The sequence below is a fragment of the Onychostruthus taczanowskii genome, unplaced genomic scaffold, assembly GCF_017590055.1.
Source record: "Onychostruthus taczanowskii isolate IOZ18803 unplaced genomic scaffold, ASM1759005v1 scaffold12, whole genome shotgun sequence".
Classification (NCBI taxonomy): Eukaryota; Metazoa; Chordata; class Aves; order Passeriformes; family Passeridae; genus Onychostruthus; species Onychostruthus taczanowskii.
Window position 1 is genome coordinate 15650094 of NW_024498351.1, and position 19346 is coordinate 15669439.

The 19346-nt window shown below is 37.9% G+C and overlaps 1 protein-coding gene across 2 annotated transcripts in view; it reads right to left on the bottom strand.

The window, feature by feature from the left end:
* The window catches only part of ACSL1 (acyl-CoA synthetase long chain family member 1), a 38207-nt gene that overhangs the window by 5718 nt on the left and 13143 nt on the right, over positions 1-19346 (bottom strand). For both annotated transcript variants that reach the window (XM_041395859.1, XM_041395860.1), the window contains exons 3-15: positions 17162-17276; positions 16696-16760; positions 15368-15469; positions 11689-11788; positions 11347-11525; positions 8613-8645; positions 8384-8435; positions 7538-7611; positions 6699-6776; positions 4248-4382; positions 2504-2638; positions 1674-1769; positions 580-652 (exon numbers count right to left, since the gene is read on the bottom strand). In XM_041395859.1, coding sequence (XP_041251793.1) covers positions 580-652; positions 1674-1769; positions 2504-2638; positions 4248-4382; positions 6699-6776; positions 7538-7611; positions 8384-8435; positions 8613-8645; positions 11347-11525; positions 11689-11788; positions 15368-15469; positions 16696-16760; positions 17162-17276 — 1237 coding nt within the window. The remainder of the gene's footprint in view (positions 1-579; positions 653-1673; positions 1770-2503; positions 2639-4247; positions 4383-6698; positions 6777-7537; positions 7612-8383; positions 8436-8612; positions 8646-11346; positions 11526-11688; positions 11789-15367; positions 15470-16695; positions 16761-17161; positions 17277-19346) is intronic.

A 19346-nucleotide genomic window follows, 5' to 3' on the forward strand; every position in this document is an offset into this window, starting at 1 on the left:
GAAGAAAGATAAACTGATTTCTGGTAGCTTAAACTTGCCAGAACTGAAACATTAAATTCTCAGATATCCCTAAGACTGTTACAAGCTGAACCATGTATTCAAGCTTGCTTTTTCTTATAATCAGGATCCTCACTCTACAGACATATTTAAGTAGCAGAAGTCCCATATAGTTTCCATTAGCAGTATTAGTTCAGTTAGGGAGCTGGAGATGCAACAGGTGAGAGAAGTGCAAACTCTTGATTCCATACACCAAAAAATGCCATTTGTACTTCCAGTATTGCCTTTATACACAGAAGATTTATGTTTGACAGAAACTGCAAGGGTTAATACTATGACCTCCCTCCTCCAAAAGCTACTTCAACTTACAAGAACAAATCCTATTAGAAGTTTGACTTACTGAACATTCATAGCTATTTAGGGGTAGAAATGTCAAGGGATCTGTTCAAATTTTTTTATTTTGAAAACCAATCTTATCCTTTATGATAGGTCTTGCTGAAGATTAAATAAAGTGATCAGGGACCTCTAAAAGCTTCAGTAATCCTAAAATTGAACAGACAGGTAGACAGTTGAACATCATACCTGCAGTCCAGTCACCAGGCAATGACAGGGAGCATCCAGCTGTGCATTCAGTCTGTCCATAGCCTTCATAGAACTAGAAGGTGAAATCAAAATATAATCTAAAGACCATTACTTTTCAACACAAAGTTTATTCATTAAAATGCAATTAACATTTGGTTTATTTTCTTATTGTTTGAATTTGAGTGTACCAAAACCCTCAGTACCTTCTAAAAAACCCTGAAATACTAGTTTCATCACAATACAGTTTTGAGTGCTAATATTCCACCTTCAGTTCCAATATTTACTCAAAAGTTTCACTCAGTTTCACATAGCATGTGACACTGTTTAGATTAAAACAGAAAAGAGCAGAAGAAGGAAGAAAGAAGTGAAGAACCATATTACTAGCAGTGACTTCATTCACATAATTTAAAAATAGGTTTGTCTGAGATAGCCAGAAATGGAATCCCTATGCCCCATGACAGCTCTGTGATTGCTATTCACAAGACAGGCTTCCCTTTTCTAAGCAAAATGCATTGTTACACAGCACATCACTGAAAAACTTCAGGAAATTATGGAAGCCTGATTTTTACATTATTTTTGCTTTCTATCCTTGAAATTTATTTAATTTCAACACATTTGTTCTATTTTATGCCATTGCTATTCAAATTTTACCTCCAAAAGCATACACTTTGAAGAGGCTCTGATGATAAATGCAACATGTGCAATGTGATTCACCTCAGCCTCATTTTCAAAACAGCAACACTACAATACTACCACACTGATTATTAGATTTTCTACAGTAGTTACAAATACTTCTGTAAGCAAGGCAAACTCCAGGAAATTAAATAAAGTAGGCAATTTCTTCCTTACTGCAGCCCATGAAAAAAACCTTTCCTCCAAGACAGGTAAGCTGATTACTTCAGTTAAAAGACTTTGGGATGAATACAGAAATTTCAGGGGATTGAGAGAAACTCAGGAAAAGAGCATGCACTTGTATCATCTCCAAGAATACTAGAAAGAGTTATCCATATGATCAGACTGCTAGAAAAGCTCTAACAAAGCTAGAGCCAGGTGTTAAAATATTCAGTGTTTAGGACTAAGGCCAGGCAACTCACCTGACAGCCAAGAGCTGTCCTCAGGAAGGTCAGTACACTTGCAGACACAGGTGCTGCTCCTGTGACCATCAGCTTTACTCTTCCTCCCAAACTTGCCTACAACAGACACAAGATACTGTGGACACCAAAAGCATTTTAGAACTATTTCCAGAGTCATCTTCTATGACACCCTTTAGCCACTGCTCACCTACGGTGCCACCCACAAATGTTAGAGAGTAAAAGTTTCATCTGCTATTGTAGGGTGTTTTTCTTGCAGTGTTTCTAGTCCCATTAATGACTGGAAGATGCAGAATCTCATACAGTTTCTGTACATGGTGTCACTGCAATGCAGACTCTGCAAAAAAGGGCTTAAGCCATGGCTTTACAGTGATGGCTTTATAGTTAACTGCCTTGTATCAGTTTCTCATACATCCTGAATGCTACAAAAAGCACCAACATAGGCATGTTGTACAGCCAAGGTTAAGGCCATAGCAAGTGAGTGTCAGATTATAATAGCAGACATGACTTAGTGACCAACAGGGAGAAGACAGTGGGGGCTACAGGTGGCACTGTGTCATACTTAGCATTCTTCCTTCAGAAGGACAATGTTTGCTTTCAAAGTGGTAAGAGAGAAGCACCAGACTGTTTCAGAGTGACTTCCTTAATACAGTTAGCTGATACTATGACAACTAAGGGAACTGAAAGAATGAGGTTGTAAATAAAAAGACAGCTCTGATTTTTACTCTGAGTAGCCAGGTAGTCTTAACTCTGCAAAAAAGCCATACCAGATTTTACCCATTCATATGAAATCCAACAATTGCAAAGTAGAACTTAGAGGCTTTCAAGCATACCTGTATTTTACGGAAGATGACTTTATCCCAGAAACTGTTATTTCGAACTATACCACTTCTGAGTTCTGCTTCTTTCCTCTTGGAAGCAAAGTCCAGCAGCCACCTCTTTAATGAGGAATCTGCCTGCCCAAAAATCTATTAAGAAAGATGAACTACAGTTAGAATTCTCATAGACTACCATTCCCCTTTTCTTACATAGGCATGCATAGACACTCTTAACAATGAAAACCAAATTAATTAAAACAACCTTTATTGATAGGCATCTTAATTCTAGTAAGAAATACTTGTGAATTTTTATTTTGACCTCAGTTCAAGAGTTGAAATCAGCATTTATCTAATTCTTGATAGCCATCAAACTGTGATGCTGTTTCAATGCATAATTTCTTCATTAAAATGTATGAATGAAAATGAATGGTTTACTTCTCTATTCTAGTATCATCAAAATTCAAATTGAGCATAATCCTCAGCATTTTCTGAAAAGAACCCTATCATAATACATAATATAAAACATGGTGTTGTGAGGAGATGCAGGTCACTTCAGAAACACCAAATGGAGATCTATCTTGCATATACAAATTTGCACTTTAGATCACTTTTCAAAGGCTCCTTCTAGTTGTTCTTAGGAAGCCAGAGAGCAGGCACAACAGCAATCCCCAAAAAACATTAGTACATTCATTTGGAAAGAGGAAGACTCAGCATTATGACTGAAAGCATGCAGACTGCAGCATTATGCCCCCCTGCTATGCCAATTCCCCAACTTGCTGGCTTCACATGCTAGGTTACTGCAAGGGTGGGTGAGGTTGAAATGGTGGAAGCCTCAGGGCACCAGACTAAAGCAGCAAGAGGAAATCATGAGGACAAAGTCTCAAGCTTTGATTGTGCTTCCAAAATTCCAGTAGAGAAGGTGTGAGCAGAATAAGGAGCTACATTTTAAGTACTAAAAGCTAATCTCATGTTTTCCTCCCCTCCAGATGGATTCCAGTTGCACCATTTGTTCCTGAGCCAAGCAGAACCTTGTGTTACTTGGTGTTTCTCTAGCCTCACAATCAGAGAAATTTCCTGGCTAAGAGCATAGACAGCTCTGCCACTTCTTTAGCAGCCATAGGATTTATTATATCCTTTAGCTCCCCTGCCTGTAGCCTAAAAGGAGTCAGCCATCCATATGCAAAAGGCTAATTAAAATATGAAGCTCAGGAATGAATCCACTTTCAAATTCCCATCTCAGTTAACTGTGAGCAGACAAGCAGCACACACAGGAGAGTGAGGCTACAGCCACGTTCTCCCCAGCACTGCTAACTGGCTGGTTTACAGTTCTCCCAGCTAGAACACACTCTGGCTGCCATGTAGGAAATTTTTATGTGTCCATGCAAACATAGGCAAACACCTGACCTTGCTTTGCAAATTCCACTCCATGAGTCAGATGCTAAAAGCGTGGCATGCAGATGCCAAGCCCCATTTTCATGTTGTAGACTAGACTTAAGTAACTTGATCAGAGCAAAACACTAAGTCTTTAATCAAGATAGAGAGAATCAAGTCCCCTGGTCAGACTTTTTAACACTAGTATTTGTTGCCTGAAAGTGTTTTAATGCAACTAGTACTATTCCCTGCACTTTCAGCTCTCTAAGAGATGCACACATTTGTTAGCATGCCAATTTAATATCCCAGACACAGCAGTTACTCCTACTCTGGCAGCACAAGCTTCATGGAATCTCTTAAAAGCCTGCAGTCATGCCTGTAGACTTACCTTGTCAAACATTCTGTTCAACAGTCTTGGTACTACAGGAAATACAGTTGGCTGCAGTGTTTTTAGGTCATCCATGAGTAGTCTGATATCCCCTTGAAAGAATCCTATCCGGGCTCCATGGCACAGAACCACACACTGTTAAAAAAAGTAAACACTCTGAAAATGCAGGAGGTACAATGTGTTCCAGCCCCGTATGTATGACAGTCCTATGCAGTGTAGATTGACCTTAAATCCTCTCAACTTCTGGACTAGTTTTGCAGCATTCTCACAGTAAGATGGCACTAGAAAGATCAAGCAGCAAGACACATCTGGTGTACACAAACCACACTTTGAAGCTTAGCACAAAAGCCTCTATCCAAAAAGGACAGTTGGTCAAATAAGGTAATGCCAGTGACTCAAGAGCTAGCAAAAGACTGAAAAGGAGAACTTCTCCATCTGAAATACTTAGCAAGCTTATTTAAAATTATTAGATTTGTTTGTCTCCTGACAAACAAGTTTTTTTATACCTAGAAATTCTGCATATATAGTCCACACATACTATCTACTAGTCCAGTGAGTATCTCTGCCTACTTGCTACTTAATTTCCAATCCTTGCGCTCTGGTTTTCCTTCTCATTTCACAGGACTGATGTGAGCAGAGGACTTGTTCTTAGGTGATCAAGATGCTCTTCAGAAGATACTAGCAGAGCCAGAGCTTATTTCTGTATCACTTACAGACCTACATAAAGGTAGGCACTTAATCCTGTTGTGTTCAATATTTTCTGTCTAGAAGCCAGAAGACTAAAAGCTTCACCCCCTACCTTACACACCTCACTTTATTTTTCTATTTTTTTTTAGAGTTTAACATCTCTCATCTCCCTTGTGTTTATACCCATCTGCTTTTATTTCTTCTGCTTCCTCTAACACCTGCTCCTTCATTCCCTACTATCCATCCTCTTATTTACTGCATGAGACATGCTAAAGTGTCACTTTCCATCTCCACCTATATTTTGCCACCATCTGCTAAAAGCAGCAAATATATCAGTCCACATGGACTCAGCAGCAACTGCCTTTACTAAGTAGGAACATACTTGTCAAGCCAAGTTCATTGACCCTCTAACTTCCATATGATGCCAAAACCAAGGAAACATGAACTTTAAAACAGGACTGTAAAGACTGGTCACAGAGCCTCTGTTCATATCTAACCCAAACAGCAAGAAACCTTTTCTACTTTCTACCAATAATGTCTTGGTTAGTTTCCTTATGTAGGTATGCCACCTCTTTTGTACAGGCCTCAACTAGGAGAGGAATACTGCAATCCAAACACTCTTTTAATTTTCTCTTTGAAAATGAAAGTTCCTCTCCTCTTTCTACTGCGTAATCAAGAGCAGAGCTGTTTGTATGTTCTGGTGCAAGACAGGGGAACAAAACAGACACTGAGGTATAACTGATATCAAGGTGACCAGGAAGAAGTGCTGAATGCCCAAAGGCACCTGTAGACCTCAGCTGTGTACTATTCCAAATCTCTGTACACACACATATATACACACACAAACAAATAGAAACATTTTTGCATATATATATACACACAGACTTTCAGTTGAAAACTTAGGATTCCTAATGGAAGTTCTACAACAATTTCTGGCTTCATGTGCCTTTTTCATGCTTGCATGGATGCTCCCTCTATAAACCTTCAACATATGTACCTGCAATCTCACCTGAGGAAGAGGTGTTAATTCAACTTCAATAAGTGCAGTAATTAATACATGAACTTCTTACATGCTGTAGAGGCACAACAGTAGAGGAATTGCATCCATTCAGTAATGCATAGCATCCAAAATGAACCCAGAGGTCTTCAAGACTGCCAGTGTTAAGACAACCACAGCCCTTCCCTCTTCCATTCTCCAAAATTAAGCCTCAAATTTTAATATATGGTAAAACAAGTGATCTAAGAGAACTTCAAAGTTTGTCACTGAAATGGCTTTAAAAGCCACTTCCATTTCCTGGAAGAAAATTCCCCTAAAACAAAATTCCTTCCTCTTTCCCGAAATTTCTTGGATGCAATGGTGAATTTAACTTAAAATTAGTTTTGTGTAAGCAAACAGGATGCTTCCTTATAAAATAATTTTTTGAAGTTTGCAAACTAAAGAATGGCATTGGATTTTTAATAATGCACTAATTATACTGGAAAGAATTTCTAGGCAGTGTACATGCACTAAGGGATTGCCTCATGTTCTAGTAAAACAGTTTCTAATTAACCCTAGCTCTAAGGTTAATGTTTATATTTTGGCATGAAAACCAATTTTCTAGAGCTCACTACATACTGTTTATGGAACACTGCTTTCCTGAACATTACTTCAAGCTTTCACACACATTTGCAAGAGTCAGGAAGGAAGAGCACATTTCACACCTGGATGCATTCTGTAAGAAAAGTAAGCTTCTCAGTAATTTAGTACAACAAACAGATGCTCACCTCAACTATTCTCTCAAACATATGAGCCAGGGGCAGGAATGATATCAGAACATCATCAGAAGAAGGAACAAATGATTTCTGAAAAGTATTAGCAAAAGTTTAATTCTCATTGAGTCTGTTTTGCCTAACTTAAACACAACAGTAAAATCTAGCATCTAAACTCTAGAGCACAGCCCCTGCTTTAGTTTTGCTTGTAATGAAGCTGCATTGTCTTTCTTTCATTAAAGACTTCAGCAATGACTTACTAGCAGGAGTAAAGACACACAGCAGAAACAATCTTTTAGAGTTGAGTACAGTGACCAGATTATTACAACTTATCATTCATAGAATTCTGAAAATAAATAAATTCTGATATAAATCACAGAGTTCCATTACATATACTGGGAGGGTAGGGGGACAATAGAGGTTAGAATAGCATTGGTTTGAAAAAATATACTTTCATCTAAGATTAGAAAGTTTGTTTACCTGATTTAGCCTAAGGTTAATATCAAAAGTACCTTACATGAGCTAATTGTGAGGCCAGTTGCTTAATTTAGAAACAGTACTCCTTCCACTAATGAGAAACACTAAGTCCATGACAGAATGTAATCTACATTCACATCAGGATCATTTTATCACTTTGGTTACATCAGAACAGACTGGAGATCTGTTGGGTTCTCGACCCTGACAGAATAACCAGTAAACATTGACTTCTGACTAGAGGGCACAGAATGCTGTCAAGTTACATTTTCACTTGGATCTTACTAAAGCTTAAGACCAAAGTTAGACTTCAGTGTTTGTTTTAGTCATGAGATTATTTCCCTCCAAGCAAGTCCACAATGTTTATCTTTTCAGTTTACCTCTGTAGTTTTCATAAAAGCTGAAGCATTGCTGACTATGTTTTGATGAGTGATCATAGCTCCTTTAGGGTTTCCTAAGGAAGAAGGGCATCAGGATTCAACAGTGAAATTCAGATCCTTGAAGTCAGGTAGCAGTAGCAAAACTAATGTGACAGCATTGTTTGATATTAATACATTTCTTTGTGTATCAAATAAAACACTGTCAAGAACAGCTGGCAACAGTTAAGTAATCAGTTTATGATGAAGTCTTAGTTTTTAAGGAGCCCAATTTTTAAAAAAAATCTCCATATTTTTGGATATGTTTCTCATTCAAAATTCAACTCTTCTGTGAAGATGCAGCTACCAAATCCTGATTAACTTCTGTTCTCACATCTGTTTTAAAAAATATAACTTGCTGCTGTATTCTTTCCTTATGCTCCATGACAGTGGGTATGAACTTCACAAATGTGAAGTGAGTGACACCTAGACAGTCTGTTTTGGTCTTACAGCAAGGTTCTTAGACCTATAGAACAATTTTGCCAATAAAGTACAAAAAGACCAGGGAAGAATTGATAGTCTGAAGTCTGATGCAGAGCCCTTATTATTATGTAAATACAAATTAATGATTTGTTTCCAAGCCCAAAAACATAACACCTCCACCCCCCGACACTGCAACTCTGTATTAATAAACAGGAAAACCAATTAAAAATCCAAGGGAATTTTACTGTAACACTATCCCAGCTACTACTTGCCAGAAAGGCGCAGCAGCAGGGGGAAATCTTGGGGGGGGGAAAAAAAGTAGGAGGGCTTCTGAATTAATTTTGCACATACAGAATAATAAATTCTATATAATGTAATGAGGTGTACCTGTTGTTCCACTGGTGAAACAGATGACTGCTAGATCTTCTGGCTTTGGAGGCTATGAGAGTTAAGAAAGTATTAGTATGGTTAAGACAGCAAGGGAAAATATTTTCCTGGACAAAACACCAGGGTACTAGTGTTATTTCTGAGCTATGGGAGATAGGGAGATTTGCTAGTTTGAGCTAAAGAATGCTAACCAGCTTCACATTGTCACTTGAACCAATTTCATACTTACCATAGGTTTTTGCCTGTGTGCTCTTCCTAGCTCCTACAGAAAGGAGAAGAGAAAAAGTGTAGACATAAACATGTAGCTTTCTTGCTTTAAATTTATCAAACATTACTTAATACTACAATACTTCATTATTTAGACACTGTTAAGGCATTTTAACTTGTTTAGCAAGCCAGTGCAGCAATCCCTGCCCATAGCTGGAGGGTGAACAGAAACCAGATGATCTTTAAGGTTCCTTCCAACCCAAACCATTCTGTGATTCTCTGGTTAATCTAAGAGTAACAAAAGCTTTAAAGCACATTTCAAAAATACACAGAATAACTACCATGCTCTACAAATACAAAAGTGATAATTTATCTTAAACTTACAGGGCTTTTCTCCAGCTAATAAACTAGAAGTCACTCCCTAGGGAAGTTCAAGGTTAAGATAAGACAGACAATCCTACACCTCATGCAGACGATGTGCCACCAACAATTATTGGTTAAATGAAGGAAGATTCATCTCAGCAAACACCTCCTAGGATGACAGTTTCACTGCTGATTTGAACTCCTTCTATACAGGAGAAGCTCTCATCCATAACCCTTCTTCCTCCTTAGTTACTCAGACCTGACCACTAATGTTAGGGTTCTTTAGGCAGAAGGGAAAGGATAACAAAACGATCCTTTTACCACCAAGGATATGTGAGTAAGAGGAAATATTTGCAAGCCAATGTTCAGTATCTATGAGCTTTAAAGTTTCAAACCAAGGCTTACTACTGTCATGCCTATTTAAAACTGGAAACAATACTAGTTAAAAAGGACCTCCTGTTAAGTGTATCTTTGGAAGCACCCTTTGAGGACAGACCTGAAATTCACCACTGCCTTTACATTCCAAGTACACAATAGCATATGCATTCCTTTGTACCCTAGACTTCTTTAATATAATGTACCTCTTAGGTTTACCCAAGGAGCTTTAAGCTACAGGGAATGTCTGGAAACACAGTTAACATTCCCATACCTGTAGGCTTGCCTTTTTGAAAGGGTGCATTATGCAAAGATTTACCACTATGGCAACATAGCTGTCTGCTCAAAACAGCACCTCCACATCACATACCACTGACAAGCTCAGTACCTCTCTACAACCTTCTCTGAGTAAAATCTGGGATTTACTGAATACACAGGTAATGTCTCCAGACACTTGTTTTGATCGCTTCCTGTTAAAGAGCCATTTAATTACTCAGCTACAAGTAGCCACATGACACACATAGATATTGGGCATCAGAAACTAAGCTGAAATCTTCTAGGGCATACACAGAGGAACAGTTCACAAAACTCATGCACAGCTGAGCAATAAGCTCAAGCCAGAAATCCAGAAAACAACTACTCAAAGCTAGAAATAGTCATTCTAGTCTAAGCTCCTAAACAGCTCATAGTTACCTTTCAGGAGACACCGTAAGTCTCTAGCCCCTTAAAAAAAAAGTAACAAAACTTTCTTGTTCACTGAAGGACTATTACAATTATTTAAGTTTGCCTCTAACTTTTCATCAGAGATTTAAACAAAAGGCTCTTGGAACACCTATTACTTAGCACTTGATGCTTGCATTAATGAACTAAGAGCTATATAGTACTACTGAACATCACTACTTAAGCATACAAACATCTTTTGTAAAGACAACATTTACCCTCAGTTTTGTTTTTCCATAGCTAAAAGATCCAATGGAAAGCATCTTCCTCTGTCCAAAACTGCAGTTCAACTCAAGCAAAGAAACTCATTCTAGTCTAACAACTTACAGTTGGGCCACTTTTTCTATGTTTAACCCAACCCTTTAGTCAGTGAACTGTAAGCTATTTAACTCTAGCCCTACTTCACGTTTTTAGCCCCATTTTAAGCTGGCACTCTTACTGAGGCCAGTTTGCCAGTCAATCTTTTGAAAGAAGGTGTGCTGACATTTTTTTTACCAGAAGGTGGCCCTATTAACACAGCTGTCTTAGCTGCTATGAAAACAAGTTCAGTGCAATGAGGCATTTTGTACCAGTTACTGACACCTGCACAAGACAAGTACATTTATCTGGACATAGACAAAGTCTGGTGAGCCAAGCCTTCCATCAGTGCTACAGCTAAAAGCAGGCTAAACCCAATTTCATAATCTCAGAGCAAAGATGTACTTCATGCAATTTGATCCTGGAAGAGGGTTCTCCAAGTGAGTCAAGTTATGGAATAAACTTGCGTAAGAGAGCTACACAGACAAAAACTACAAGCAAAACCAAGACTTGACATCAGGTGGTTAATTAAAGTGATTGCTACTTCCAAAGCCTGAAAGCTCACTCCCCTGTATCACCATAACCTTAACCTGTAAGGGGCTGACTGACATGTTCCTTCTCCCCAGCAAACATCTTGTAGATTCAGTGTACAGAGAAAAGTGCCATTTTTCACAAGACAAAACCTACACAGGCTCTTCTTGAAGTAAGAATTCCTGAAATATCACAGTATATAATTATCACATTATGCTTCACATGGGCAAGCCTTAACACTCAGATCTAGTGTTCAGTCTTGGACTATATTAATAAGTGTTCATGCTGTCATCTTGGTATATCCACTTCTTTACTTCGAGCATTGTGAAATACCATTAGCAAGTTGTTTCCCTCCTATTATTTTTTATATTTTTGTGTAAACTTCAATCCAAGAGATAGTTAAGGATTTTGAAACTAATCCATGGCAAGTAATCGGGATTAAAGCAGTTAAGCAGGTTAGGCCTTCTTACCTCTATTTCTCTCATGCTGAAGACTTCCACACCACATTTTTTACCACGCTCCACAAGATCCACACCAAAAGAATCCATGATAACAATGGTGTTGAGTATTGGAGTTTCTCCCTTTTCCACACTGGCTAGCAGAACTCTGGCCTTGTCAGGTTTGTCACAGAAAACCAATGACAAGTCAGCTGATGAAAAAGAACTATATTATCAACATGACAAGTTCAGTTTAGACTAGATCCATACTTCAGTATGTTGCAATAGAAGGCTTTTCTGAAGAAGGCTACAATTCTGCCCTCACTCAGCTCTGCCACCATATATTCAGTTGCTGAGCTACTGCAAGTGTCCTACCTTTGTTCACAATGTATGTAATAGCTTCAGCTCCCAGTGTATCATAGAGTGGCACCACCACCATGGAGAATGCATAGCATGCCTGTTCAATGATGACCCACTGCACAAAGAGAAGAGATGAAAGTCACTATGTTTTGCTTATTGTAACAGACCTCCAAGAAAGATTAATTTTTAAAATCTAACAAGGAAGCTAACAGGACACAGCTCACATGGACAAGTCTTTTAAGAAAGTGCCAGTTTGTATTGTTTTTTCTCTTTGAAGACCTACTCTATTTTTATCTGTGGAAGGAAGAAAAAAAATCCCAAATAATAAAGAGCTATAGAGAAGAATCTAATAACATTCAACCCTATCCCTAAAAGTAATATTAAGTACTTTTGAAAAAAGCAGTTAACGGTAACTGTCTCCTTAGTTTACCTACTGACAGAGACTTTGAGCAAGAGTACAGTACTTTTTATTGGTTTTATGTTATTGAGGTAGGCAAAGCTTTCAATTTTCCTTATTACCATGAATCAGTGAAGGACTCACTTATGTCTTGACCACACGTTAAATATATATACACACAATATTGCTATCCCTACATTATATACATCTCATTTGATGGTCAGACATGTGACATATGCAATTAAAGCAAAAGTCCTTTGGAGAGTCAGCCCCAGAAAGTTTCTCAGCATTTCTCAAGACTAACCATTCTTCTTTATAGGAAGACTCCTATTAAAAAATCCAATTACATCCCTGCAAGCTGCAGTAAGAAGGATTTACTTGCTAATGAGTATAGTACTCAGTAAATGAATATTGCAGCCTTATAATGTGTTATGTGAGTTGTGCTTTACAGCCAACCTATTTTAATCCAAAGTATCATCAAGGTAAGACAGTAATGCAATTCTTTTTTTCTGACAGTAACTCTTGGGTGTAGTTAGTAACCAACTAGCTACACCAAAATGCAGAATAGCATGCAACTTCTCAAATAAGAGCCTCCAGACATATGAAGAGGCAAATACAACTGGAACATTTCTGATTTTCCCATCAAAGATTGACAAAAATTCTCAGTACCTTTAGTCAGTCCAAATGACAGGAACAAAACAGCAAGCATCTTTAAAGACTTAGCAGGACTTACAATTCAACAAGACTTGCACTAACAAGGGTGTTTCCTTTCCCCTCTCTCAAACTGTTACACTTCCCAGGGCTTTTCAGGACAAGCAGCTACCTCACCCCCACATGATGACAAGTTAAACATGATTCAGCTGATTATTCCATAAAAAATCTAATAGAGACTACGCTAAAGTTGCCAAATCTCAGTTTTACAAACTGTTTATTAGGGGCCAGTTTCCCAAAGTACTCTATTGATTCAGATAGCCTTAAACACAGGAAATTTTTCTGATAGCATTCATGCAATGGGCAAGTTGTACATCTCTTATCCAAAAAGACCTCTTATAAAACTAGTGCAAGGCCAGCTAACAGGTAACTAGACTTTCATGAAGACATTACACATACTTGTACGTCTAAGCAGGCACATTTATAATAGCCATGAAAGGGTCCACTGAATAGTTCTTGCTAAACAACATCCTCCAAGATATGCAACAAGTGAGCAGCTGTGCTGCTGTTCAGCAGCCAGAAGTTTAGAAGTTATTTTAATAGGGTGGGGTCTACTACAAAGACTTCAGAAGCTGCACACAGCCATAAAAGCTTCCTGTTGCAGCCTCCAACAACTCCTGCAATCATTCTCAACAGTACAGCCAGCACCTTTATTTTCTGGGCTACCAAGCCACTTTTTTCCATTTTGCATCTAAAATTGAGTAAACGTAAATATCAAAACATGACACTTGAGTTCTCTCAAAGCCCAAGCAAGCAACTAGTACTAATATAGACAGTCAGACTTTTAGTTTCTTTTCTCACACGGTTCTGATCTTCTATTAGGGAAAACCATACTTCATTGTTTTGTTTTCTCTCAATCCAGAACAAACCTCCCACTTCCAGAAGAGATGACTTTTCCCAGAACTCAAAGAAAGTAATACTTTTATTTACAAATCCAAGTTTTGGTTTTGCTAGGATTTTCCCCATTAGGGGATTTCCCCAGCAGTTGTTCCCTGAAATAACAAATGTGAATAACTTCACACAAAAAAATATCTGCACATATACTCCTGTCTGGATTAGTGATTATGACTGGGATGTCACAACACCCATCCAGTAGTTTTGAACAGGGAAAACCCCAGATTTAAAATTGCTGGTTTAAAAAAAAATATTTTAATCTCATTCCTGAACCAACTCAAAGCAATACAACTTAAGCATTTTATTTCTGTGATCCAAGAGCAAAACTCCATGCTCTCCTTTAGAAATTCTCTAACCCAGCAGAGATCATGCACACTTAGATCTATAGAGAAACAATTCAAGTTGGCACAACAAAAACATGCCTCCCTTTTTTACTTCCAGTTCACCATGTTGTATGCACAGGAAGCTGAATGGTAGAGTCTGTAGCTCCATGCCATTTAACAGCTTCCTAACTGAATATATTCCAGCCTTCTTTATTACAGAAATATCTACAGCTGTTAGAAATAGAATTCCATCAGGAAAACCCAAGAGCTCAGGAGTTTCTTAGGTTCTAGCCTGAGAGAAAAAGAAGGAAGCCACAGTTTCTTGTCATACAGCTTGCCTTTTAGTGACAACAAGAGACCGAGACTGAGAGAACTTCTAACCCTGTCAGAACTGTGGATGCCCTTTGATAATGGCAAACACAAACAGGAGTGTTTAATCAAGAGGGACAGCATCCTTTTGATAAAGGGTAAGAACTAATACCCTGTTTTAATATAGGTTTACACTGAACTAGCTCAGTGAAGCAAGTACTAGCTCAAACTACTAAACACAAACCTAGGTTAGAGAAATTCAGTCCTATAAAAGAGATTTAATAAACAAATCTAGAGAATATATACTTACTGAATATTTCATAATGTTTTTAGAAAGGGCAATCTTGAACCACTTTATGGGTTAAAATGGATAGGCACTATTAACCTAAATATCCCCATGGTTGTCTCAGGTGATTTTTGATTGTGCTACTTTCAGTCTTTCTACCCATTTTTATTAAATTAATTTCCCATTTTTGCCTTCAGCAGTAGCTTTCCCCTCCCAGAATCTTTGTGCCCAGGGCCTCTGGAAGAAACAGAATTACCACCTTAACACATTTTTGTCCAAATATTTAATCACTAAGTGTTCCTTGATGTTTTAAAAGTTTAAACACCTCCTTGAGACTTCCTACCACTCTCAACTATCTAGGTTCTCCAATGTTACTTTTTAAGAGAAACCAAGTAGTGTTTACATACAGCAAGAAGCACATCCACTTCCTATTAAACAAGCCACCTCTATAACATGGAAACAACATAATTAGTTAAGTTCTTCTGAATTCCCTGATTTTTTCTGCTCTTCAGCCTTCTGCATTCTACAGGCAAAAAACCAAAAAACCCCAACCAAAATACAACAATATATGCATTAACCATTGTATCAACTACCAGTTTTGGTTCTTAGCTAAAAGGTGCCATGTCTATGGCTCATGGGTCTACAATATCAGTCTTTAGGCTTTTCCTGACACCAAATGGGCTCTCAGTAGGGAAATACACTGCCAAAAGATAAAGGAGGAGGCCATTTTAGTAATGGCCAAACCATAAATACACAAAATGTTAGTTTAATTACCTCAGGTCTGTTTTGCGAAAAGATTCCTATATACTGAACATGAGATGGTTTAAAGCCTCGGTGGAGTAATGCAGAGCCCACACACTCAGCTCTGTCTGAAACCTGGAGGCAAAAAAAAGAGGAAGAACAAAAAAAGTAAAAAAGTAAGGGCAAGCTCATAATTGCTAACTTTCTTCAACAATTATTAATTGGTATGAATGAGAGAGAAGTTTTTTAGGATATTTTGGATGCCCTCTAGGAATGATAACCTAAATATTGCAGTGCCATTACATGGCACTGATTATAATTATTACACAATATGCAGCAGAAGAAACACTTGATCCAATCAGACTTGAAACTGTTAAGTATAAGTGTAGAAGTTCAGCACACAAACACAAAAGACTGTTTTGCAGCATCTGTGTTAAACCCAAGAAGTGACCCTGGAACAATTAAACATAATATTTCTGTTTAATCACAGGCATTAAATACATCCTCCTTTTACTTCATTCAGTGCCTATGGGAATAGCATTTCTCCATTCAAAAAAAAAATAGAACAAGGAGGCAAAACCCACTTAGTTCTATTAACAAAGCTTAGGAAGGCAATTTTCTAAATTCTTTTTGTATAGCACATGACTTGAAACCACGTTAGTCGCATGACCCCAAAAGCAAAGCTTTAATAAAACAGGTTGCGCCTAACAGATTCACAGCAGAGTCACCTTGGGAAAAAAGTGAGCTCTGTTACACACAGAAGGTGTTTAATGACCTTAACAGTATGCAATAGGCAAGGTTTATGCAAATTTGAAGACCAACTGATTAAATCAGGAACAACCCAAGTGCACACAGCTGTTAACAGTTTTGCATACAGGTATTTTCAGGGATGAAGAAGCAGCATGCTGCTAGTTCAGACATATCTGCTAGCACCCTATACAGCCTCATTCGGACTATGCAGACAAGGCATCAGGAAGCCCAAATAACACCTGTAGACAGAACTTCTAGTGTAAAGTGAACCTCTTGGAAGCAAGCAAAGTCTGAGCCCCTGAACATTACTTCAAAGCTGCTGCTTCACCCAAGTTCTAAACAATTCAGCATTGAGATGCCAAGATAGCAGTTTTACTTCAGAATAATTTGGAGTTCACGAAACAAGTGCAGGAGGTGCTCTTCTTTCTCTCCTTTGCACATATTTAAGGCTGTTCCTTTAAGACCCTGTAATAGGAACTAGAACCTTTCTGCAATATTCTGCTACCACTTTAAAACATATAAATAACTCAAATTTTGTTATATCACATTACTGGATGTCATATCAATGGTCTCAGCAAGCAAAAAGCAAGTCTAGCAGTAAGATTACTTACCTCTTTATAAGAGATCCATTCATATGGTTGGTTTGGTTTTCTAAAACCAAGACATGGACCATTATCTAAAAAAAAAAAAAAAATAGTTACTCAAAATTCAACCCAAACTCCGCTGTCCTGACACCACTCTTGGTGTTAAGCCCCTAGATTCTCAGCAGACACTTTCAGATGACAAATGGGTTTTTTTCAAGGGTGCAGGGAAGGAAGCCGAGAAAGGACAGCGGCAACAAAGTCAGTATCAGCCAAGGAATGCAGCACTGACTTTTTTCACAGAACTCTGTTCACAAAATAGCAGTTTAATTTGTCCTCGAGAAAGTTCACATCCAGTACATTCATCATATTGCTATAGAGACCCCATATGCCTAGCATTTCAAAAGACTTCAAATGACTTCAAAAGACATTTCAAAAGACTTCAAATACATAGTTCCTGACATATTTAAAATATTATCTTTAATTTTAGACTTACTTGATACTTGTAAACCCCTTTGGAAAATATCATAAACTGTTCTCACATCATCATAGTAGTACGACAACAGTTCGTCGCTGTTCAGAAGCGAGGACCTTCGAGCATGCTCACCGCCCTAAGGAAAGCAATTAGAAAGGTCAGAGACCCTTGTTGGCTTGAAGGAATAATCTTCTTGAGAGAACTTGAGAACTATGCAAGGTTTTCCAGGACATGGTTTCAAGACTGCTCCCAAACTGCTCCCTACATTACCAAAAACCTGTCAGGCAAAGTCTTGTTCCTCAGCTATCTATAATAGCACAGAACAAATGAAAACAGTAAAGTCTAACAAGGGGCATTTTGTCAAAAACATTTTCTTAAGAAATATTTTACTCTACTAGCGCAGTATAGACCATAATTAATTTCATCCAGCTTCCTAAATCCAGCCTCAGAGCAGTCTAGACAGAATATTAATGGTGCAATCCCAATATATTTTTCTAATTAAGATGACAGAACATAATCACACTTCAATATGTCATTTCAAACCTTAAATTATTTTAAGCATGGTCACCAATACCCTGAACAAGTGTTCTCATAAGCAAAATATTTTGTTCCAGATAGAACCCTTTAATCCAATTAAAAGTTGCATCTTACAAAAAAGGTTTTCCTCCTGATTTATTTAAATGCAGTCAAGACAATACTATCTTGAAAATTGAAATCACCATTTTTTTTAGCTGTTGAGCACTTAGAAGTTAAAACTGGAAGTCAATACAAAGATCTAATAATTCAGCTATAACACTGCCTTTTTTAGAGTGACTGATTAAATAATATCATTTTATAGAGAGCAATCAAGTTTCATAAACTACAATTATGCAATTACTATTAGGCCACAGTTGTTAATTAGTCCTGTTATGATGAAAGATACCTACAAGCAAGTTTTCATCAGGAACAAACCAGCTGGCTAAACAGAGGGTCTTGAGTAAACACTGCGTAAGACTTTCTCTATCAGCATAATCAATTTCTGGCTCTCTCAGAAAGTCAAACCCTAGACAATTCAGGCACAGATCCTCCACAACTAAAATCTGTTCATATGTAGTCACAGGTTCTTCTCCTGTTCTCAAAGTATCCTGGAAGACCAGACATCCCCTATTCATGTACAAGCTACATAAATACAGGTTTGTGTACAGAAGATGTCATATTACCCACGTCTATAGAAATCAGCTAGCACATAAAAGGCACAGAGAGGAAAAAAATATTTTCACACTGAAACAAGCCTAACTTGTTTTAGCAAAACAGTATGAGTAATGCAGTGCTTGCCACTCCTTTGACAGTAAGCAGAAACGTACACTGTGAACATGACCCAGAACAAGTTAATGAGTGGCTTACCTCTAAAAATTCGTAACATTAGAAATTCAAGAGTACACTTGCTCTCAGACCAACATCTACTCTACAGGAAATTAACAGATCGCTAGTACATGTCTCTGCCTGGAAAGAAAAGCAAGACTGCTTGCTTTATTTCACTGCGTTCTCAGATCTTGGATAATCAAGGTCATCGTATAGATTTTCCCAGTGTTGCCACTCTGGAGCTAATCTAAGAAAGATCACACAATGTAGTTTGTTGCCATGGCCACGGGTAACATCAACAAGTGCAGTGTATCACATGTACCACATCTGACGTGCTATAATTCCTACATCAGGTGAAATACAAGAGCTTAAGCCATTCCTCAGCAAGAGTCAAAAAGTATTTGTTTCTCCTCATGTGGGCTACTACTGTTTTGTTTACATGCCCTATTCCACAGCACCACAAAAGCAATTTTTTCAGGGCCTGAGGCACTAACCAAATTTAAAGATAAGTTATCAGACAGTACACTGCTTAGATACAAGACTGATGGCACTGTCCTTCTGAGAAAAGAGAAACTCTGTAACAGTCTGCTGTTGTAAAGTTCCCATTGGTTCTTTTAAGCTTTCAGTAAGGGGAAAACAAACAACTTTCAGTTTTACTTACTTTGTTCTTTTCCCTATAGTAAAGTAGAATTAATTGGATTTTCAACAGTCTTAGAATAAAAGTTTTTCAGAAAAACACCCAGCTCTTTGTGTGACAGCCACAAGGAGTTCAACATTATTGATGCAGTGAAATACTCCCAGATATGTTGAAGGTGCATAATGCAAGGTCTAAATTTACTCATCTACATTTTGCTTGAAAGCAGCA